The sequence below is a fragment of the Haemaphysalis longicornis genome, unplaced genomic scaffold, assembly GCF_048455015.1.
Source record: "Haemaphysalis longicornis isolate Haplotype H1 unplaced genomic scaffold, Haemaphysalis longicornis Haplotype H1 scaffold_2, whole genome shotgun sequence".
NCBI classification, from domain to species: domain Eukaryota; kingdom Metazoa; phylum Arthropoda; class Arachnida; order Ixodida; family Ixodidae; genus Haemaphysalis; species Haemaphysalis longicornis.
Window position 1 is genome coordinate 6,725,305 of NW_027526295.1, and position 23,986 is coordinate 6,749,290.

The 23,986-nt window shown below is 48.2% G+C and overlaps 1 protein-coding gene across 1 annotated transcript in view; it reads left to right on the forward strand.

Annotated features, from left to right (window-relative positions):
- The first annotated feature begins 1,164 nt into the window (after positions 1 to 1,164).
- LOC144168714 (uncharacterized) overlaps positions 1,165 to 23,986 on the forward strand; it is a 42,256-nt gene continuing 19,434 nt past the window's right edge. Inside the window, exons 1-5 of the mRNA XM_077697659.1 lie at positions 1,165 to 1,355; positions 1,418 to 1,506; positions 14,729 to 14,798; positions 19,158 to 19,287; positions 19,944 to 19,979. Of these exons, the coding sequence (XP_077553785.1) occupies positions 1,285 to 1,355; positions 1,418 to 1,506; positions 14,729 to 14,798; positions 19,158 to 19,287; positions 19,944 to 19,979 (396 nt within the window). The 5' untranslated portion in view covers positions 1,165 to 1,284. The remainder of the gene's footprint in view (positions 1,356 to 1,417; positions 1,507 to 14,728; positions 14,799 to 19,157; positions 19,288 to 19,943; positions 19,980 to 23,986) is intronic.

Genomic DNA, 23,986 nt, shown 5'->3' on the forward strand with positions numbered 1-23,986 from the left:
CCCTCCAGCGGCAGAGAAAAAAAGCTGCCCGAGCGCGGCCCACTCGGAGGTGTTCGGATCCCTTCGGCTCCTTGTCGGGCCTTCTCGGCAGCTTCCGTAAACCGGTCGTCTGCTCGATTTCTGCTCGCCGCAGCTTGGCAGGCTTGGCTGGTTCGGCCGGCCGGGGGTGCAGACGACAATTTGAAGAAAGCCGTGCGAAAGCCTTTGGAGCGATTTTCTAAGCGAAAATGGAGCGAAAGTGTTCTAAGCATGTGTTTTGAGTCGGTAACAATCAAAAGAAGGTATAAAACACTAAACCGAAGGGAATGTGTGCCGTGGTAGCCGTTGAGCGCTCACACAAATGAGATTTTATGCTGCGGTTTTTATGCTTGCGCAATAAAAATGGGGTGCAGATGTTTTATTGAGTACGTACTGCAACGGATGGCAAGAAAACGTGACAGTAATTAACGTTACCTGCGATCCTAAACGAATGAATGCGTGCTCTGCAGCCATGTACGTTGTGCAAGATGCGAATAAAGACAAACAAACAAACAAACAAACAAACAAACAAAATGATGCTACTTGCGGTCACGCTACGTAAACACCGCGAGAGGAGTTTTAGTAGAGCGTCTCACCAGTTTTGCATAGCGACGGGTGTCCTTATTCGCATGCCCCATAGGAACAGTTTTTATTTTTAGTTCGCACGGCGCGTGGGAACAATTTTTATTTTTAGTTCGCACGACGCGTGTCAACAATTTTTATTTCTAGTTCGCACCATAGAGTTTCTCACTAGCTTACCGTTCGCACCATAGAGTTTCTGTTCGCACTAGCGTCACTAAATAAGCCTTTATTTAGTGAGCTAGTTCGCACGCAACTGAAAGGGAGAGGAGGAATAAACGTCCAGCCAGTTTACTGTTCAGCCCAACGTTACTAGAATAATTCTAGTAACGTTGGTTCAGCCAGCCGTCCAGCAGATGACCCTGTGGAAGTCCTAGAGTTTCTTAGTAAGTAAGAAACTCTATGGTGGAAGTGTAGGAGGTCTCGTGTTTGGGTGTCCCTATTCGCACGCCCCGTGGGAACAATTTTATTTTTAGTTCGCACGCCGCGTGCCCCGCGAGGGCAGGCTAGGACACTAGCGCCGCTCGGTGTCAACATAAATTCTATGATTGGCTCCATCGTGTTCCGCGGTCTCAGCCAAAGGCGCAACGGGCCGGCCCAGGCGTTGCATGAGAGCGGGTGATCGCGGGCTGCGGACCAGCGTCGTCCCAGCGTGTTTTGGGGTTTTGCCGGGTGTCGGTGCTTGCAATGACATGCGTCACGTGCTGTAGGCCCGCTGTCCAAACGTGCAACATGAGTGATGCGTCGGTTAAACTCAAGTACGCTTCCTTGCATCGCATTGGGGTGCTCAATCGCTACATTGTACCCTTCGTCATTGCAGTCACCGGCGGTTCCGGGCGCTTCTCAAGAAGTTTCGGAGGAAAAGGATTCGCCAGAATGCTGCCAAGGAGAGGGACCGGCTCCTGAAAGGTGCGTACTACTGGCCATACTATTGTGGGCCTTGGATGATGCGATCCGCATCGAATGGGTGTGCGGAGGAATATTTGCGCTACCGTCTATTCTAATGTGCTTTACGGGAGTGCCAAGATGAACTTCACTTGTCGTCGCACTGTCTATAGCCATCAGCCTAGGTGCGTTGCCAACCCGTTGTCACGGGCGCTGGATGAAAGGCGCACTGACGTGCGGCCTGCCGCGTACCTCCAAAGCGGCGTGAGTGCGCCTAGAGCCAAATACTGCCACCGCGGCGCCACCGTTCCGGGACTGGTTGCGGCGAGTGCGGCCCGCGGGACGCCGGCTTTCGGGCCGCTTATTTCGAAGTGTGGGCTTATCATCGGCATTACACGCTCCACTTAAGACATTTACCAGCACTAATGTTACGCCTGTTAAAAGACAAACACGATTAGCGGCTGCCGAGCTTCATTTGGTCAAGATGGAAGTTAAATTCCGTTCGCAGCAGCAGCACTACGCGTTGATAGTGTGCCTTCTGTCTCGCATTGCTGTGTTGTTGTGTCTTGCATCGCCCGGCATGCTCTTTGTGACCTCACGCCCGGCAGAGATTTACGTTCTGTCTGCAAGCTGCGACTGCAGAGAATATATTAAAATTCCGGACAAACAGAAACAATGTTTTTGTGACGGCGCTTGTTATTTATGAGTGCCAACACTTCTCAATGTTTAAGACGTAACCAACTTTCATGTAGGTTTTTCCTCGTGCACTAAATAAAACACCACAATTCGTATTAATCTCACGGCACATATGACTTGATTACACGTTGTTTAGCTATGAAGTAATACTACTATCACAGCTATGTCGGCCCTTTTTTATTTTGACAATATATATATATATATATATATATATATATATATATATATACACACACAGGAAACAAAAATACCTTAACATAAATACCCCAGAAAGTAGAGGGGAAAATCGCCCCGTCGGTAGCGTAGTGGTTATCACACCAGACCGGTATTCTGGAGGTCGTGGGTTCGGATCCCACCTGGCGGGCATTTTTTCTCCACTTTCTTTCTTTCTTTCCAAATTCTTTATATTATTTATATATATATACAGTTGAATGAAAAGCGATTCCAGTTTCTACCTGATATTATTACTTGTTCCCTGTAGCCTCGAAAAAAATTAAGGAGAGCACATGGGATGTCCGGGTCCACAAAAAACTTAAAAAAAATATTTGGCGAGCTCGGCAAGCTAAATTTTTGCCCGAACACAAAAGAAAAAAGCGAAATTGTACAGAAATTCCAAAAATTGCCTAATAATGCGTAAGCATTCAAACACCGTTTTTTCATTTCACATTTCTTTTCTTTGCCATTTTAAACCAACAATCTACATCTTGAATATCACAATTATGAATTGTTCTAACTGCGTGAATTACGCATTTTTTGTGCAGATACAAGGCAATACACTTCTTCAATTACGTAGAGATTATGCTTGGCTACTCAAAAAAGAAAGCTGACGTAATAATAACGTATGTGAAAATTTTCCTACGCTACGAAAATTGATTCGAATTGAAGCGCAGTATGTTCACAGAGGAAAACTATCGCAACGTCTTTATAGCGCGCTAATTTGAGCACATACATGTGCTGCTCCAGGAGCCCGACCGTTAGCTTCAGGGATAAATGCATATGGGTTTGAATCGGCGATGAAATAACGGAGGAAATGTGCCTAGCGCTAGTTCTCATCGCAAAGTTTCAAAAATGCTTAGCAGCTAGGAGAGTGGACCGTATGCACTGTCTCTTGAACACAGCACGGCGCATTTATTTTTCTTTCTATACAACCTCTGTTATCAAGTTTTCAGTAGCGTGTTTAAAGGCATTGTCGTGCCTGCGAAAATAAAACAACCCAAATCTCTATGCGTGGCAAGACATGATCAAGCCAGTATAAGAGTATCAAAAGACACGCATAGCAAAATGTCTAGTCTTTTCAAATCCTTTTTCAACCATCCTAACGCGTGTCCTCGTTTTATGAGGTGCGCATTCCGCCCGGCCAACATTTTTTTCAAAGAAGTGTCTTTAAGGCAAGCTTTAATCCATCGCCGGCATATATTCATCGCTCTCCCGTGTGTCGACACCGCGTTTCCCGAGAAAAGGTGACATTTTTGAAATTTCGGACGAATAAATTCCCACCATATACCTGCCGCTTGAACTGTAACTAATCAACTTGCGGCTTTAACTCTTTCGTTACGGCGGAAAAACGACCGATTTTGAGTGCTTCCACAAAACTATTTTTTTCTCTTGAGCTAGTGGACACCTTTAGCATTGCTATGCATGTGATTGTAGCTTATAGATTGCTCTTACTAACACATACCATCAGTTTTGTGAAAGGTACAATTACTTACAGTTTATTAGTCAAATAATCAGAAAAAAATGCACAAAAAAGTATACACGCAACGTATATAGGCGATTGTAATGAGCCTAAAAATTATTTTAGGAATTCTAAGATATACAAATTGTTCCTACATTTCTTGGCTATGATTCAATATATATATCAACGCTGTACACCAAGTTTTGTATTTTTGTGGGCTCGTCAAACTAGCAGAACTGACGGCTGTGCCACTCCTCGAAGCCACTCGAGTGTAAGTCGGTCATGCATCTAAGCACACTTTTTTGTGTACTGACACAAAATTCTTTTCACTTTAGTGGTAAAAAACTAGAAAAAAAAATCTAGCGCTCTTGAGAAGTGTCGCGCATCGCTCCGTAGCGGTAATCTGACACGAGTGCCAGGCTGTCATGAAGGTAATAACACTATATGACGCGGCGCATTTGGCAAAATATCCCTACCCTACGTTGTTCAGACCCTACACATCAATGTAAAGACGCAGTCGTCAGATAGGAAGCCTGTTTTGTTTATAAATACAGCGGGACGCCGTTTTCATACAACTCGCCACTACCGCGGGTTCAAATTTCACTCTTGGTGCGGTCTCTGCACGCAAAATGTCAACAAAACATAATAAAATCGAAAAATGAGTTGTCAATTAATACGGCAAATGGCGTTAGTTGTCCACCAGGCGCCGTTTTTAGCTTTCGCGGGACGTTTGAAATCATCGGACACCGGCGTCCGATGGCCTATGGCGCCGTAGTTGAAGAGTTAAACTGTGCAACGCGGTTTTTCGTGCTGTGTGTGAGACGTTTTCAGACAAAGCTAACCGGTGGTTATTATCTTTTTGTTGAATATTATCTTTTTTCAACAATGTTGTCGAATATGGGGCATCTTATTGAGATTTGTTAGATTGAAAATGTATTGTCTATATCTCATTCAAGAATTATTTTAACTTCTGGCTGCTTCAGTCATGGCCGGGTGGTTGGATCGAGCGACAGACTGGCAGACATACGTACAGACAGACAGTTTTCGCGATTGAGTAGCTCAGGAATGACAACAACATCTTTTAAAACCTGTGGGCTGGCTGTCTCTCAGTCGGCGCAAGCGCTTGCCTACGGGGACTGCTCCGCTCCGTCCCGAAACCAGTCCCCGAACGCTAGCGCCATGAGGGAGTCAAGCGGCGGCAAACGTAAACACCGCCACTCATGCCCTCGCCCGTTGAAATCCGGGCGACGCGGCAGGCTGCACCTTGCGTGCGCTCTCATCCAGCGGCTGTGCCTTGTGGCCGCGCCCCTTTGATCGTTCTTTGTGGGGTCAGGTTTTTTTCCTTCCCTAGCACGTGCGTGCTTTGTGTCCGCTCATTTAGTTCAGTTAGCCACGATAGAACTGCCATTCTGGCAAAGAATAGTTGAGCCAGCTTTTCTGTGTCGCGGTAATTCAAAGCAGTCTCGTTCCTCGCCTCTGACGTAGTTATGTTTCACTCGTGCCAAACTTTCTTGAAAGCTTCAAAGGGGACATGAAGACAAAATGCAAAATGGGTTTATTCGAAAGATTGCCTTGTTAGGATAACACTGACCGCTTTTAATGCAAACTTCACTAAAATAATCTATATAATTAGGAAACAAAAAAGAGAATGGCCATGCGACCCACTAGCTCATTTCCCGCACGAATTATGGGCAGCTGTACGATCGGCTTATGCCCCTCTCACACGGGCACTTTCAATCCGGATTGAAGCGAAGCACGATCGACTTTTCGAGCGTGCTCGACGCACCGCCTCTGCTACACAGCGCGTTTCAATCCCGAATGAGAAGCTGCACTGGTTGCACTCGCGTACGCTAGATGGCGCCAAAAATGTACACCCGGCAGCAAAATAAGCTGGGGCACGCGAGCGCGTGGCAAAATGCATCGCCGCGACATCTGACGTTGCACTTCTGGTGTGCGCGTCCAACCACGTTCGCTGCCCTGTCTTTTCTTTCACTTCAAGCTGCCAAGCTGGTCACATTCAGCATTTGGCCATAGGGGTCACTTTATTCGCTAACATGCCTCGCTTGCACACACTTCGGCGGTGAAGTGTACGTTGTTCGCTCTGCCCCAATCCAACAGATAACATGTCTTGCCCGTCTCGGTGACGATCTTGTGCTGCATATATCCCATCGCGTCTTTGTATTTTTTGCCGAAAACATGCAGTTGGTTGGTGACTAAAAATGAGCGCACCAACGCGGGAAAAATAGAGGCGAGAAATAGATCATTTGAATGAGGTGTGATGCGAAGTCACCTTGCACAGGTTCTAACGCAGGTATTGATGGCAAAAAAAAAAAAAACTCGAAAAGAGATCGGCGGGGTCATGGGTTTGACAAGAAAGAACAAAAATAGTAATAGGTTGCAATACGCATTGAATTGATTGACATAGGTCAAAACTTTCACGTTTAGACAGCGGAACAAACGCTCTCGCCCTTAAAGGAGCACTGACATGAAAATTTTATGTTACACTTTTATTGCTTTTATCAATGCTTAATGGCCTGGCGAACCTGAAACAGCACTTCAAATACTTCAGTGCGCAATAGTTAATTACACTGAACGGCCTGAAAATCGTTTGTTTTAAATTCCCGCGCTTTCATCCCGAACGGCGCATATGACAGAAGCCCTGACTGACCTCACCGCTTTGTGCGGACGTCACCGGCGCCCGCTTGAGAGGGAGTTGCGCCCGCTCGCCGCTTGTGGGGCCGCGCGCATAAAGTGACGTCACGAGTTTTTTGACGAGCGCTGCCGTGTCACTTCTTTTGGCTTTCACTGGATGATGTCACGCTGATGTCCATTTGCTGAGTGCCGCTCCGTGCCCTGCTCCGTCGGCGCGATAAACGAGATCCAATTAAACTATGTTCTTCGCGTTGCAGGCCGCTCATTTTTCAGCCAGTGTATTCTGTTGAGTGAAGGAAGCGAACTGTGCAATAATATTAACGCCGAAAATTGGTGTCAGTGCTCCTTTAAAGCTAAGATATCGAAATCTTGTTGCAATGTGTCCTTTTATCAGAGCCAGGCAGATAGAGCAAAGGAGGCTTCATCCTCGCCGCTGAAGCATGTGCTGCAGAGACGTGTTGAGCATGAAAAGTTACCCCTAGTGCCAAGCTTTGCTGCTTGAAGCGAAAGAAAAGATAGGATTAGTATACAAGGGTTGGATGCGCATATCGATGTCTCGACACAAGAAGTGCAACGTCAGATGTCGCGGCAATGCATTTCGCCACGTGCTCGGGTGCCCCGGCTTATTTTGACACCGGGTGTACTTCGCGGCCAGCGTCTGGTAACTTTGCGCGGTCGTAGGTATACGTAACTATGTAAGTGTTACTGCACGCTTATGTGGGTCAAGTTATTTGATACAATTTGTGGCACTAGTTGAAGCTGTCACCTTCTGTGCCATTAGTCAGCGGGGACGAGAGTCATAGGTCGGCGTACTCACTCGTGAGTACACTCATTTGTACTCAAACTCACGAGTGAGTACGATGATGAGTGATCACACACCCAGAAAAAAACAGTGAGTATGATGACGAGTGAGTACAGGGGTAAGTCCACTACTCATGAGTAAAGTACTCATGAGTACACTACTCATGAGTATGAGTACTCATGAGTACAGTATTTATGAGTATGAGTACTCATGAGTTTGAGTACTAATGAATATCAGTACTCATGAGTACACAGTACTCATGAGTACACAGTACTCATGAGTACACAGCACTCATGAGTACACAGCACTCGTGAGTACACAGCACTCATGAGTACAATACTCGTGATTACTGTTTTTGCGAGTGCTTGCACTCTTGAGTATATGCACTCCTGAGTACAGTAGTGCAAACAGTAGTGCAAACAAGAAAACGGACGACAAAAGCTGCCACCCGAAGACACACAGAAAAACGCAGTTTACGGCCACGGCTGCACCGACAACCCCCGAGCTCCCCTGAGCCCGACCCGGCCTGAGAACAAGAGGAGACGCCAGACGCAACGCGAGTGCTTACGTTCCGTTTCGCTTTCTCACATGTACTTGCCTTCGCGCAGTAAGTCGCTCAACGACAGTGCACCGCGTCAGACATTTTCTTCCTCTGTCCTGATTTATATGTAACCTGTGTTTTTTTTAATCAATTAAACAATTTATTTTTTCTACTTAGTCTTTCATTCGAGCTACGACCTAGCTAACAGTGCAGATAAGTTGATTATTCGTGAGTAATACAAATTGAGTACTCATGAGTACAGATTGAGTACTCATGAGTGCAGTATGAGTAGTACTCATGAGTGCAGAATGAGTAGTACTCATGAGTGAAAAATGAGTAGTACTCATGAGTAGTACTCACGAGCAGTAGTACTCATTGAGTGCTCATGAGTACAGAGTGAGTACTCATGAGTACAGATTGAGTACGAATACTCGTGAGGACAAATGAGTTTGAGTACAAGTGAGTACGATTACAAATGAGTATTTGATGAGTGAGTACGAGTGATTTTGTAAACAGACGAAGTTTTTGAGTCTGAGTTTGATTGAGTACAGCGTGAATGAAAAAAATTGTGATTGAGTTTGAGTGAGTTCTTTCTGTTTTGCTGACCTATGACGAGAGTATCACCGCTTTCGTCCGATTGTACTTGAGAAACCAGGACATAGTTCGATCGGGATCAGGTGCGATTATGGTTGAAACTGCCGTGTAGCAGTGCCCGATCCGGATAGACTCAGTCGTGATTGAAAGTGCCTGTTGATAGGGGTATTGGGCCGGCAAAAGCAAAGAGATGTTAGGCAAAGCTTGCAAAATGAGATATTTGCACTTAAATTTACTGCATATTCTTTTTATAGCACTAAGAATGATAGGATAAACAGTGGAAGTCACGAAAGCACACGTAAATATGGAAGCACCAGTGCATACTGTGCGCACTATGCTTGCCATGGCTGCACTAGCGTCACTAAATAAGCTACGCTTAAGAGTACCGCCACTTTGCGCACCCGGAAGCGTCTGGGGGCCATTTTGTTTCTGGCTTGCAGTGTTGCCATCTCTCCCGACTAAACCGCCGCCGCTTGTGACGGGCAGAGTGCCACTGGCCGCTCTAGCGTCCGTGCACCAGAGAGAGAGAGAGAGGAGAGGCGCCCAGAAACAAAATGGCTGCACCCATGTGTAAACAAATATCACCTGGTGTTGACCGACCAATGAAAATCCTGGCGGCACATAACAATGAGAGAAAAGAGTGCCGATACTCTAGAAGCCTTCATTTAGTTGCACCAAGGAGACTTTAAAATTTCTGGAGGGCAGGTGGGCGGCAACGCAGGGAGGTGAAGCCGGGCAAACCGGTCAACGGAAAGGGCACTGAGCTGGCGGGGATGTTTGCGTGGGAGAAAAGCATAGCTGAGCTGGCTCTGTCTATGAGGATATTTGACGTCTTAATTTCGCCTTGCGCGTAGCTGTTCACATGATTTTCGAGCGTTCGCATCTTTTTGGGTGGTGAAGAGCGCCATTGCTGCGGGAAGAAAAGGCCTGCAGTGTTTGGCACCCCTCATGCTTGCACCTCAGTGAACGTTTATTTGGTGTCTCCAAGGGCATGGCGTGCAACTTGCGTGCGTTGCCATGGCGTGCACGCCATGGCAACGCATGCTGCCTGAACAGGGCTACTAATGTCCGCATTTCGTGCCGAAAAGTGCGGGACAGCTCTGTTCCAGCATGGTTTATTGTCACTTGCTTCTTCGTTCGGCAGCAGCGCTGGAAATAATTATTGTTAGTTACACAACTATTACACCCAAGCTAGCTGTGTTGAAAAATTGTAGCCAGTGGACATGTTTTTAGGCAGTGCTGCAAGCAGTGAGGGCTGTCCAATCTTCTTCTTTTTGTCCGAGTTCCAGCTGCACCTCTTTTCACCTGATATTGCAGTGCTTTGCACATGCAAGTTTTTTGGTTCATATAACATCCCCACTGATCGCACATGCACAATACCAAATTAAGTAGCATGCCGAGTTACTACGCGGCCCACACTTCAAAAGTTCCTGTTTCACTTTCTCTCTGCCGTTCCTAGCTTTTTGTTGTATTTAAAAAAAAAAGCTAGGTGTGCACTTCAGCTCATTAAGCAGTTTGTCTTTTCAGGGTACAATATCCTTGATGCATTTCGCAACAAGCAGGAGACAAATTTAAGGAATTTCGCTTCAAATTAAATTGAACACGTGGTCGGTCACCGTCTCTTGGCTTCCACTTATCCCGCCTGACAGCAACAAAGGCAGAGGGGCACATGTTGCATATGGCTACAAAAGCTCCATACTTTCTGCGTTTGACACGTTTCTCTTACGTCTGTGTCTCACTCACACTGTTTCATCTCTTTCACTTTTTCAGGAGGTTACGCTATTGCATTCACAATATCTCTAACCACGCACATTCCGCTCTTGAATAGCCTGCTGTTGATGAAACTACGTAGACCAAAGACGTGTACAGTGCTCAAGGCTAACCTCGCCATTATCTAGCCTCACCTCTAACCTCAAGGCTAACCTCACCATTAACCTCTAATGCGAGCACTCGCGTTGGGCCAGACGCAAATGAAATATTAGATGGGACTGATTCGGTTACTATTGGAGCAAACACTCTGCATTTGAACAATGGCAGAAAGACAAATTGCGGCCCACATGTGATACAGACGTGATTTTGCACGGTCAGGTGACCACTGCAACCATGAGTGAAAACAGGTGGGTGGAGGCCCGGTGCCGTGGCGAATTTTCCCCGGCAGTGCCCTCCTGCATGGGCACGTCCTGCGAAGCACAGCTGGCACTGACAGCGGATAGACGATCCCCGAACACACCATTGCTCATTGTTGCACCAGTGTAGCGTCCACACCATATTCCTGATGCACACGTCCAAGCGTGCAGCATCGCCAGACGTGCAGCGGCGAGCCGCAACAGAGTGTGGCAGGATGGCGGCCATCGGCGTCAGATTTCGCGCACCGCCTCCACTCCGGAAGTTCTTATGCAACCAGCTTGAGCTGCACAGCCGTCCGGCACTTTGGGATTGTCTTGCACAACACTGGCCAATTGGCATGAGCAGCATTGTCTTACGTGACACTGTTTGTCGAGCATAGCCAGTTTTTTACATAACCATTACGAAAAACCGTAACAAAATTAAGCCGAGTGCAAATCCAGTCAAAAACAAAGCGAGTGCAGACAGTGACGCCATCTATAGGACAGACAGGAAACGAAGCGATGAGAGACATGTTGCCATAGCCTGCAGCACTAAGGTAAACATACCTAAAATTTTTGAAATACCTGCCCTGGATGCATTTCAAATACCTGCATTGTTGACGTCATGCAATACACGATTTCGGTGGAGAATTGAAATATTGGCTTAAGTTGTGTTAGTTCTCAGCGAATAAAGCATCGTTTGCTGCCAGGCAAGTGCTGGGGGCATTATAAAACATCTAATATCTTAAAAACATAAAACATCTAATATCTAGTATCTAATATATAAAACATCTAATATTTAACATCTAATATCTTAAAAACATAAAACATCTAATATTTCGAATAAAACAAACTTGTCTTTAGTCTGCATGGTCCCTTTAAGTGCTAGAAGGACATAGGCAACCACAACCTCATGATGGCAAATCTCGTGAGGTACAGATAATGAGAAATCAGAAAAACAGCACTCTAAGAATACACGCCGGAGAATCGGTCTAGCTGCACCGCAAGCTGTGGTAGGCTCAAAAACCATTTGATTTACATATGAGCTAACGTAATGTCACAGACATTTCCTGTGCACCCATTAGGTTGATGGTAGATTAATATCGCCAACAGCGATAAGCCCGGCTTTGCGGAACGACCATGTGAACTTGAAGCTTGTGCAAGTAAGAAACATCAGAACTGGGAGGCTTGTACAGCGACATAAGACAAAGGTGAAACCAGAAAAGGTAATCTTGAGAAACAGCTTTCTATGGTCAAGTGGGCAAGTCCCAGCGTTGCCGCTACCGTCTTTAGAGGGGGGGGGGGGGGGGGGGGGGGCTGACTGAAAGCCACAGCATTCTCATTGTTTTTTCACTGAACGGCCACAGCCCCATGTCAGGACTCAGTCACACCTAGAGGCCGAACATGACAACGGAAAGACGCAGTTGTCAGTACTGTTATTTAAAGGGGCCATGCAGAGAAAACAAGTTTGGTTGATTCGAAAGATTGCCTCATTGAAATCATACTGACACCACTTTTAACACGAACTTCTCCCAAATAAGCTATATAATCAAAAGGGAATAGCCATGCAACTCACTAACTCATTTCCCGCACTAGAACTTGATGCCATATGCCCAGCTATGTGATCGGCTGAGGCCAGCAAACGCAAATTAGGCAGGGCTTATAAGCTTGCTGGAAGAGCTATTTGCGCTTAAATTTAGGGCACATTCTTTTTATTGGTACTGCCTGCACTATGCTTGTTTTAGCTGCACAGCAGTGTGGCGCTTTGGGGTTGTCTCAGATGACACTGGCCGATTGCTGTAAGCTACGGTGTCTTATGTGACCATATTTGTCGAGCAAACACGAAACGATTTTTTTCTACCGCACCAAAAGCAAGCCAGGTGCAAATACATTCACAAACAAAGCGAAACCAGCAAACAGCCCGGCGCAGGCTCTGCAGTTGGCTGCCGAGCCTGATGGCACACCAGGTTTCGCTTGAAGACCTGTTCTTGTGACGTCGTTGCAGTCATTGCAGACATCGTGAAAACACGATTTGGTGGGGGAATCAAACTTTTAACGTAACGTTGTTCAAAACCTCCCTCTTGTTCAAGACGTCTTGTTCTCATCCACAACCTCCGCATAGGCACCTGCGGGGGTGTCCAAAGTTTGTTCGATCGGGAAATTGGTAAGGTCAGGTTTCTTTAACATCAGATCTGTTAAGATCAGGATTGAGTTTTGTCTGTGTTTAGTTCACTGTAATAGACCATTGGGTATAGGCACACATCCTTAATCTTCCATGCCGATTCCCGCAGTAATTTTCACTTTATTCACTTATTTACTATAATGCTCTCAATGCCTCAAAGGGCGTTATAGAGAGGAGGGAGTAAAGTTAAGCAGTGTTTGATATTGTTGGCTTAATGATGATGGGTCAGAGTTGCTGGCGATGGAGGTGGGAGGGTGGTTCCAGTCAATGGCTGTCTTTGGTAGATTAATAAATTGAAGTGCACATTTGCTCGAGAACATGGCACGCTAACTGTGTGGAGGATTTCTTTCAATTTAAATTTTCAAGGCTTTCCGTTTCTGAGCACTACTGAGAACAGCTCTTTTTCCGCATTACAGGGGCCATGCAGACAAAATACAAGGTTGTTTTATTTGAAACGTTTCGTGTATTATAGTGCCCCCAGTGCTTGTCCGGCAGCAAACGATCCCTTAGTCAGTGAGAAATTAATCAATATAAGTTAAAATATTCATTTTTCCACCAAATTGTGCGTTTTCGTGATGTCTCCCATGAAGTCAAACGAACTTCAAGTGCACCATTAGGCTCTGCAGCGGATTGCGGAGCCTTGTTTGCCGTCGGTCCTCCCAGGTGGCGCCACCATACTGTGCCGCGGGCCGTTGTCTGCCCTTGCCTTGTTTCTGACCGTATTTGCTCCTGGCTTGTTCTTGTTACGGCAGCAAGTAGTCATTTCGGGAAACACGGGGTATGCTCGACAAACAGGGTTACACAAGACAACGTCGCTTATGCCAGCTGGGCAGTGTCTTGTGAGACAACTCCGAAGCGGCCGAGTGCTGTGCAGCTGAAGAGCACAGTGCCTGCAGTACCAACAAGTTCCCCTGTTTACCCCACCGTCCTTACTGCTATAAAAAGAATGTGCCCTAAATGTAAGTGCTCGTCCGGCAAGCCCTGCCTAATCTGCGTTTGCTTTTTCCTGCCTCAGCCCGTCGCACAGCTGGTCATATGACGTCATATGCTTTGGTGCGGGAAATGAGCTAGTGAGTCGCGTGGCCATCTCCTTTTCCCCTAATTATATAGCTTATTTGGGTGAAGTTTGCGTTAAAAGTACTGTCAGTGTGATTCTAACGAGGCAATCTTTCAAATGAACCAAGCGTTCTGCATAGTCTCTTTAAAGCCTTGCAGGTGCATGGGTACTGGCTGAGTTTTTTGCGTGCCCCTACAACTTTCATTTTTGGTGTTGCCAGTTTTCTTTCTTCATTTTCCCAGTCCCAATGGATGGAAACTTGACACCAAGCCCTTTGCCAAAAATATTCCTGATAACCTTCCCTTTCACTGCCTCTGCGGATTCCAATGTAGCTTCAAGCACACCAAATACTCCCGTATTTGTCTTCTGGATCCACAACTTTTTGCTGTTGCAAGGTTATGGAGCGACTGCAAGTGCTATTTTTTGCATTGAAACTTGCAGACCAGGTACATGTTTCTCAATTTGTTCTAGCCTAGCCTTTTCACTGCTCAGCGAAACATCAAGTTGGAATTGCCAGGCTTTCATTGAGGATGTGTCATTGTGCAGGGCCTCATATTCGTGTCTAAAGATTCCTCGATGTCAGGGCCACATTGGCACGCAAGACGTGGTGGTTGGGTGAAGGTAGCATGAACCGTGGTGGATGAGCGCGACCTAGTTGCACTACTTCCAAGGCTGTGCAGGCTACACATGCCCACAGCTTCTTGGTCAACACGGCAGAGCCACTGGTGTTGCGTCATCGCTTGGACAGATAAGGCAGCGCAGCCCCTCTTTGACACCCTGCCGGGGCTGGTGGGTGGGCAGGGGAGCCAGCCACCCCGGCAGCGCAGTGAGCGAGGTGGGGCCAGCTGCTGGTCACTGGGAATGCGTCAAACAGTGCAGTTGGGCTTGCGCACAGGCAGAGTGGCCGTGTGTGTGCTGTGAGCGCCCTTGCCTGCCGCGCAGGGGAGCCCCAGGAGGAGGAGGAGGATGAGGAGGAGGAGGCCTCCCGGAAGGAGGAGCAGGAGCAAGAACGGTGAGCCTCGGGGCAGGGTGGGGGCATGCCTTCCAGAGTGTGTGGTTGGGGGCGGGCACCAGGAGCGGACGTCCCCGAGAGCGCCTCGGCCGGCGGGTTGAGCCCAGCGCCTGCCAGCAGGAGAAGCGTATCCTTGGGTTTTCGGGGGGGGCTGTGTGCGTGCCTGTGTGGGGCTTCTTGAAGGTTGCGTTCCTTGACGCTGGGCCAGCCTGCTCCTCTGGGGCCTCCACTGACAACCGCCGTCTCAAAGGTAACTGCCCTCGTTGGCGGCAATGTGCTTTGCCTGTTTGCAGTGGCCGCGACTGCTGCCATTCCGGTTGCACAGCTTCTGCGCCTTTATCGAAACTGAGCGTGTCGGGCACAAATGCCAACTCGCCCGAGGCCGACCACTGCTGCCCAGAATTGCACGCATCTGGCACCTGCGCGGTCTGACGACAAAGGCAGGTTGACGGGCTGCCAGTCCAGAATTCAAATGCCACTGTCCACATGCTAGGTTTGAATTCGACGTGCAGGGTCATCGGCAGGGTGGGGCTCCCAGTTTCAAGTGCATGTTTACCAGATTGCAATAACAGATGGCGCTGCCGTCTTCTTCTGTGCGCGCCAGTTGCTCTTGGTGCACTGACAGGAGGTCTTGGTCTTGGCAGGAGCAGGCACTCTTCCTTTGTGGGGTGGCACTGCTGCTTGGCTTGCTGTCCGAAAACCACATTGTTTGTGAAAATTGTTCATGCACATAATTTGGAAATTACAGTTGTGGACGAGAATTTTATAAAGGTACCCAATTGAAAGTAACAAGCAACACTGTGGAATCCTTCCGAAAAATCGGTGCAGAGCAGTCACGGTGAAGAGAATGGAAAAGTACCTGCCAGTGAGAGACTCCGTGCGTTTGCGGTGTGAAGAGTCACTTTGAGTGTGCAGTTATCCTGGCCATGATCCACTGGTATAAATTCCCCTGGCTTTTCGCTGAGCACAGGCAGCGACCAGGCGGGCAACGAAATTCAGCTCGGTACAGTTCAGCCAGGCTCAGTGGAGGTGGGCGTATTCTTTCTGAACCAACATATGATGCCTGGCCCACAAATGAACAGGCGTGCTGCTGCCAAAATTCAAGGTCTGAGCTGCAGTGCGGGCATTCTCGGTGGCATGTGCTTGGAGGGAGCGTCAGTTGGTGTGCCCTGTGGTGGCAGCGGTCGTGCCCAGTGGCCTGAAGCTGTGGGTGCCATTGCGACCACCCGCCCAGGGGCGACAGCAGAGAGCTGGACAGTGGGGTTCGCTGAGCCCTGTTCATTTCTGGCTTTCTGGCACCACCCGCGGTGGTGTGGCCTTCCATTTCAGGGGTGATTTGATTGGACAAGCATATTCGGCATGGCCAATTTGTCAACAAAACTGAAGGGGCGTCACTAGAGCAAAATACTGTGTATATAAAAGTAATGTTCGCAAAATGCTTTTCACAGCTGCTTTAAATGCACTCGGGAGAGCACGGATGATTGCTCTCGTGTTCAGCAGACTCTGACTTGGCACCAAAGCTTTGTGTTTAGAAAGACAGGAAGATTAGGAGAAACCTGTACAGTTTGCACGGGCACGTTCCTTCATGTGCTCTGGTTACCAAGTGGGCGGGCTTTGTTTGCCCTTGGAATTTACTTGGTCTATCTTAACTCTGGTGGAGTTGCCAACATGGCCGGCACCCGAATCAAGCCCAGGACGGGCGAAATCTTGCGGAGGCGGGGGAAAGTGTGCTTGCTGACCTCTCGGTCTTTCCTTGCACTGGGAATGGGAGGGCTCCTGTTGTGCGAGCATAAACGGGGGCCACCCAGCTCGGTCCGGAGTGCGGTCACCGAGAAACGCTTCCCAGCCAGGTGGCATGACGGGGATGTTGTGGTTTCACACCCTCCCTCGCAGGCTTGTGTTGCGCAGGCCAGCAAACGGAAAGCCTTGTGCACAACCTGTCATGTGCCGAGTGAGTTCCACGTAGACAATACGAGGTGTTAAATGAAGGGACACTGCATGTCTCCCCAGTGCTCAGGGGTTGCCAGCACATTACTGTAAGTGCGGGTACGCGGAATTGTTTGAAGAGGCTGCAATCATAGGGCATGGCCTCACCAAGCTTGGCCACGAAATGCTGGATGCTCTTTAACCCTTTCAGGGGCAAATTTTTTTGCCAAATAAGACACCCCAGGGTCGATTTTTTTCTATTGCCGATTTAAGTTCTTCGGACGAATCTGTTTCGAGAAAAAAATCTCATAATTTTTTTACGGTGACCATAAAGTGACAATAAAATCGTTTCTGTTGTTGCATACACTTGGTTTATTCATGAGTAACACAAGAAAAATTCTAAAACAGTTTTGCGGGGGAGAAGCACAAGAAGCGCATCAGTTTTGCAGGCGCAAGAAGCGGGAAGCGCCGAGAGGACGAAACTGAAACTAGCCGCTGCGCGCCCACGCAGGATTGGAATGCGCAAGGGATAGCCTGCGCACTGCTGTAGTAAAGCATAAAAAAAAAAGAAGAGCCATCGGCACAAGAAAAAAATTTCACAAATTTCCACACTGTGGCAGCACATGGCAAGCGAGAGAAATGATCGAAAGAGTTGCGCGTTTTGAACATACGAGCAATGGTGTACATGACCATTTTGAAGGTGCTTGCGGGGGATGTACATGTACGTCATTGACCCTGAAAGGGTTAAAAAACACCAGGACCAGAGGACGACAGGAGTGCTTTAGCGAGAAGTGTTTGAGCATCACAGGCAAAGAGTTTTCTTTTTTTGCGTGCGTAGTAGACATGCATGTTCTTTACTTGTTGTGGTCGTTGTGCCCTCCCTGTTGGGTTTGAGCAGGGGCCGTGCGCAGCCAGCGTTTGTCGGGAGGCTTTTGGAGAAACTCGCGTGTTGGTCCTGTGAACCCACAGGTGCGCTGTACAGTCAAACCCCGTGATAACGAAATCCCCCGGGTACGAAATTCCCGCAGCAACGAAATATTTTTGCATCCCCGCCGAACGTCCACAGACGCCCATGTATTTTATATCTCGCGGCAACGAAACATTTTTGGAAACTGATCCCGCATTAACGAAATTCGCTGCAAGTTTGGTCGGCATTTTACCTACCCATTGAAGGTTACCTGTGTCCAAAAAGTGCTCAAATGCATTTTTTGGACTCAAAGTGCGTAAACTTCTGCCACAGCACGCTTGCATGGCTGCTGCTATATTTGTTTACAAAAGACCGCGCAGCCGGCGGCCGTGAAGGCAGCCTTGCAGCAGCACCACAAGGCAGCGACACATGGTCGCGGCTTTGGCTTGGACTATGCTAGCCCGCTACCGCTGAACAGTGAATGTGCGTTTGTTGTTTGTGTGCGACGGCTCTCAGTAAGATGCCTTCGCCAGCCCAAAAGTGAAGGTTTTTATCGCTACAAGATAAGGCAGCCATCATTGCCCAAGTCAGTGGCCCAACTGGAGGAAGGGAGTACAAAGGGAGGATGGCGCCGACAAGTTTGGAAACGCCTGCAGCTCGCTCAACCATTTTGAAAAGCAAGGATCCCACGAGTTCTCAATGGTGCACGTGCGCAAAACAAAACAGTGACGGCTGTGGCCTCTGTGGACGTCAACAAAGCGGTGCCCACTTAGTTTTCTGAACAGTATTGGTGCAACGAGGTGCCACTCTGTCTGGCAAAGTTCGTAAACAGAAGAAGCAGGGCTTCGTTTGCATGATCGGACATACTTGGTGCTGAGGGCCAGGGAAAAAAAACGTGCAGAGAAGGTGAACTCACGGTATGTTTTGGATGCGTTTGACACGATCTCGTCGTTCTTAGGCGCGCACCACGACTAGCAATGAACCACTTGTACAGTGAGAGCTCAACTTGGACGTTGGCTGCAGGGTAAGGCTCACGAAGTAATATAACCGACTTTGGGAAAATTTTTGGTTTGTGGCCGATTTTCTGGTCGTTTATTTCATTCTGGCGGCAACGAAATTCCCGCAAAAGCGAATTTTCTCGCTTTCCCCGGCGGCTTTGTTATTTCGGGGTTCGACTGTACAACTTTCAGGGTTGGTGGTACAACAGGACGGTGGCCCTGGTGGGGGTATTGTCGCTGCTGGTGCAAGGTGTGCGGGGCACCCCGGGGATTGCGATGCGAGGCACGCTCTCACTCGGCAGCTCGTAGGTGCAGAGAGGAATGCCACGAATGCGCCACTTGCAGCCGCAGTGGCTCCCTCATGCGCGGAGTGCCACGAGTGGGCTGCAAACAGGTGGCACTGCATTTTGTGGCACCGCAGACGGATGAAGCGAGAGATTGGGGGGAGTGCCCAAGGTGGTGAGCGTTGTGAAGCAGGCGCCGGAGTGGTTGGGGGCCCTGTGAAGGAGGCTGGCCGGGGTGCTGCAGGCAGCGCCAGCACGAGCTGTGGCTGGAGCGGGAGGCGGAGGCACAGCGCGAGTTTGCCCGCCGCCTGGACGAGGAGCAGCAGCAGGAGCAGGAGCCCCCAGCCAGGGAGGAGCAGCAGCTCTCCAAGGAGGTCGGTGGGCTCTTCTCTTCTTCAGGGAACGAGATACAGGGTGCCGGCACTGTGTGTTAATCAGGGTTGCCAGGTGTCCTCACCAATAACTCTGATGGGGACGCAGCAACACGGCAGCTTTGGGCGCACTTCTGCAGCTTAAATGCGGCAGAGCACGTTATCTTTGATTCCCGTTCGGAACGACGCTAGTGAGGACAAGCTGAGACTACCACAGTCGACCGGCAGAAAACGCGTAAGCAACACAATGGCAGTGCCCATGAACCGCTGCGGTGTAAACAAATGTCACGTGATATGAACTGATCAAGGATCACGGCAGAGAAAAGAGGGCCGCTACTCTGTAACCTTATCGAGTGACCCAAGGGCAGCTGGCAACCCAGCCGTGCCAGGTCCTTTGCAGCAAGCTCGGCAGCCCTGCATCGGGAGGCAGCCACTGGGGCTCATCGCCCTGCAGGGGCGAATCTCAGTGCATGCTGGCTGAACGTGGTCATTTCACGTGTTCAACAAGGTCCACAGCAGGGCTACTTGGTATACACTCGTCATGATTAAACAGAAGCGCACAGCATGAGCGCCAAGTGTGTGCTCGTACCATTGGTTTGCGCTGCTCAGTGGTGTTGCCCGCCCTCCTCTCCCCTGGCTCACTCCTCCTCTGCTTGCAGGACAGCCTGAAGCAAGTCCTGGCACAACTGCCCCAGGTGAGCTTCCTGCAGCCAGCCCGCTGAGCTCTGCACGGCCAAGTGGGACATCATTGCAGCGCACTGTCGAATTCCAAGTGGTGCTTGGGAGAAGTGCAGCTTGCTGGGCCAGTTGGTACATGTCAACGGAACGGAAGCGCGTGAAAATGGTGTTGTCTCGTCTCTCCTCGTGTTTGGCGTCCTTTTTCGCTGGTTTCCGTTCTGTTGAAATAAGTGGCAATTACAGTCGAGTCCAATATCCAGGTGCCAAGGAAATCCCACCATTATAACTGATAGTTGTTGTGAGCAGGTTGCCAAAACAGAGGGCAATGAAGAGCTTGCAAGATTTTATTTGCATGCAAGCAAGTTCGTACTCCCTGCTCGCGTGCACGTGGAGCTTTTTATATGATGCACCGTGGCAGGGATAGACTGACGTTTTTCCCATCTTCTGCGCCACTTTGCCCCATCATCACGACATTTCTTTATCCTTAACCCCCCTTGGATGCTGTTTGATGTGCACGAAAAGGGTGCAGCTTAAATTGAGGGCGACTCAGCAAGCAGTGGAACGGAAGATGATAGGTTTAACGTTAAGGGACAAGGAGAGAGCGGAGGGGGTCAGGGAACAAACGCCTGCTAGGGACATATTAGGAGAAATTAAGAAGAAATGGACATGGGCAGGGCATGTAATGCGAAGGCAAGATAACCGTTCGTCATTAAGGGTAACAGAATGGATCCCTAGAGAAGGCAAGCGTTGCAGGGGGCGGCAGAAAGTTAGATGGGCAGATGAGATCAAGGAGTCTGCGGGGATAAATTGGTCGCAGTTAGCACAGGACCTCGAAAAATGGAGATTAATGGGAGAGGCTTTTGCCCTGCTGTGGGTGTAGATAGGCTGATGGTGGTGATGATGATGATGATGTGCAAAGGTCTGCAGGAGGGTCAGACCACTTGCTGAACAGACGAAAGCAAGCAAGCGGGTCCTGGCCGGTGGCGGTTAACCTTCGAGGGCCACACAGTTAATCTTCGAGGGCACCACCGCACCAACCGTGAGAAGTCAGTACTGCAAATTTAAAGCTCCCATCGAGCCGACGAACGCAAAGAAACATGCAATGCAGCCCCACCATGATGGCCTGCTTCTCTCGCCCGCTTTGATAAAGTTTTTTTCCTTTCACTACGCTCACAGCTAATCAGTATCTTTCAAAGCCGCGCTGTCGCTCTGCTCCTTTCTTTGCCGCCTCTCTTTCCATTGCTGCCTCGCACTATTGTTCGTTTGGCTTGTCCTTGGCAGTTTCACACTCGCTGTTTTCTCTCTCAATTTGCTTGACCACGTTGGCTTTATCTGCCGCATTCGAGGTGCAGGGCTGTTGGGCTATGGATGGCGCTGGAAGGCACGGGGGTCGCATAGCATGCGGTGCAGGGCTGGCAGGCTAGTTCACACACTGTGGAGGGGAGGGGGGCATAAAATATGAGTTACATTTTTTTGAACTTTAGGTTTCGGAGTTAGGCGTTCGCAGATTGTGCGAGAATGCGCTAAATACAGTAGAAAGAACCCGTGAAAACCGCAGAGTGGGCAACACCAGTGCTGCCCGTCTCGAAGGGCCATGGTTCTCTCCCAGTGTGCGCACACTTTCACATTACAGTGACTGCAGCTCATAAAATGCCACCCATTGTCTCAAGTGGATGAAATTTTTGCCAAGCTAAGCATAGAAATCCTGACAACGCTGGCCTTGTTTTGCGCTGGTAACCGGTTATCGTTGGATGACGAAACCAAGATGATGACAGTCTTTAACACACACGAGGGCCTCTCATTTTAACCGGCTGCCTTTTGGCGCAAGGTCTGCCCCAGCCTTATTCTAAAGGCATATATCCCTGGCATAGAAGTACACCTGGATGATGATGTTATCATGGAGAAAGGAATGACTTATCCCAGCCAAAGCAGGTTGCGAATGCTGGAGGACGGTCTCTCACTTCACAAAAGGAAGTGCAAGTTTTAGCAAGATGAAGTCACAATATTTGGTCATTGTATCAATCAGTGTGTCGAACCGAAAAAAATACCGGTTCGGTTACGGTTCTGGTTCAGGCGAAATCATTTCGTTCCGGTTCAGTTCTGGTTCGACAAAATCACGTACCGAAGCGGTTTGCGAACCGATTCGTTGAGTTGAATTATCACTGAAATTAGAAAAAAACATTTAGTAGTTCAAAACGACAGTCAAATCAAAATACAAACAAAAATTCAAAATGCTGCTGTTCCCCAAGGGCAGTGGCGCAATTGCAAAGCAAACTTTAAACAATTACGAGATATTAGAAAAACAGATGAAGTGGCGACGATTTACCACCTACTTTCTCGCCCAGACTTTATGTTGTCCTAGCGACTATTCATAAAGCCACAGCCAAGAGATATGACGGTGGGATTATTTTGTGCCCTTTCTTTTTTTGTTGAAATCGCAATCGTCGCTATGGAATCGCCCATCACGCTAACCTTGGAGCCTTAAATTTAGGCCTGCGTACTGGCACGTTCAAATGCGAGCGCTTAATACCAATGGCGCACATTTTTTATATTTGTAACAAAACAAAGATCCTACAACAGGCACATAAATACTACCAATGAATTAGATTATTTGGTCAGCCTGAATAATTTGTTAGGTGTCACCTTACCGAATGTGTTAGCCACACTTTTGCTAAAAGTAGGCTTTAGTTAACGCTCAGTCACTGCATTATTGCTCTGACCACTCCAATTCTTTTTGCGATAGCTATACCGGATGTGTGCATTACAATCAGTATGTCATCGTACCACCTGACCCCCGGCTATCGTTCCGTGTGCACATGTGGAATCTTATAACAGATTATGCGGCTACAAAATGAAAGGGAAATTTGAGATGGGACTTTTTTGGGTAGGCGCTCTTTAATTCGTCCACAGCAGTACTCCCCTCGGGAACGAGTAGCAGTAGAAGTAATGTAGCGAGTTGGGCAGTCAGTACAAGTGCACCTTCGAAAAAAAGCAGAAAATATGATTGCTGGGCGAATGGGACAGTGTCAGGTACCGGCCTGCCTTTCTGCACGTGTCATCTACTTTGTTACTGTTTATTAAGGGATCTACAACGGGGAACGCTTATTTTCTACGAGCAAAGTGTCTCCAGAATTTTGCCGGAGATGACAAAAGGAAGTCTTTCATTGACACGCCGTGAAAATGCTGCTTGGCTTTTTTGATACTACCACTGAGCTGTAAGCGTATTGCAGAAAGCTTATCGCTATTAACTGGGGAAGGCCGCTGCCGACACTGTTTTTGTATCCTCCTTGAAGACGTACTACATTTCGGGTCATCCACGGATTCCCATTATGGACAATTTTAGTTTCGTTAGCACAAATTCTTCAACACATTTCAATACAAGCGTTTTGAAAAAGCACCATAAAGTAATTGACAGTGCAAGATCTGGACACAGAAAGGGAAAGAAAGTAGTCTGAAAATGAGCCGTCATCAGCTCTCGAGAACACAGGAACGACGCGTTTTTTTTTTGCTGACTTTACGGGTGGAACTCTGAGATATTGTGAGGGCAACCATAGCGTGATCTGATAGGCCATCAAGTACATGTACTTGAGGATTGCGGTTACAAACACAAGATACAAATCTAATATTGACCGGGTGTCACCATGAATGCGTGTCGGTTGCTTGACCAATTGTGCTAGATCATGATGAATAATCAAATCTGCAAAGTGTTCAGCATTGCTGGCAAAAGGTTCAGGGAACTCGCTATCCCGATTAATTAGTGGAAAATTAAAATCACCCACAGGTAGCACATTTTTTGGGTTACATTTACACGTACACAAGAATTCGTTAAGCTTCTCACAGAAGTAATTTTCGGGGCCTGGTGGGCGGTACAATGCAGCTATAGCAAAGTTAAATTGATCCAGGCATACATTTACCACAGTACACTCTATTCCAGCGATATTAGTCAACCTTGACACTGAGAAGGTTTCCTGGTTAAGAATCGTGACCCCCCCCCCCCCCCCCTTCCTCCCCGAGAATCTGTCTT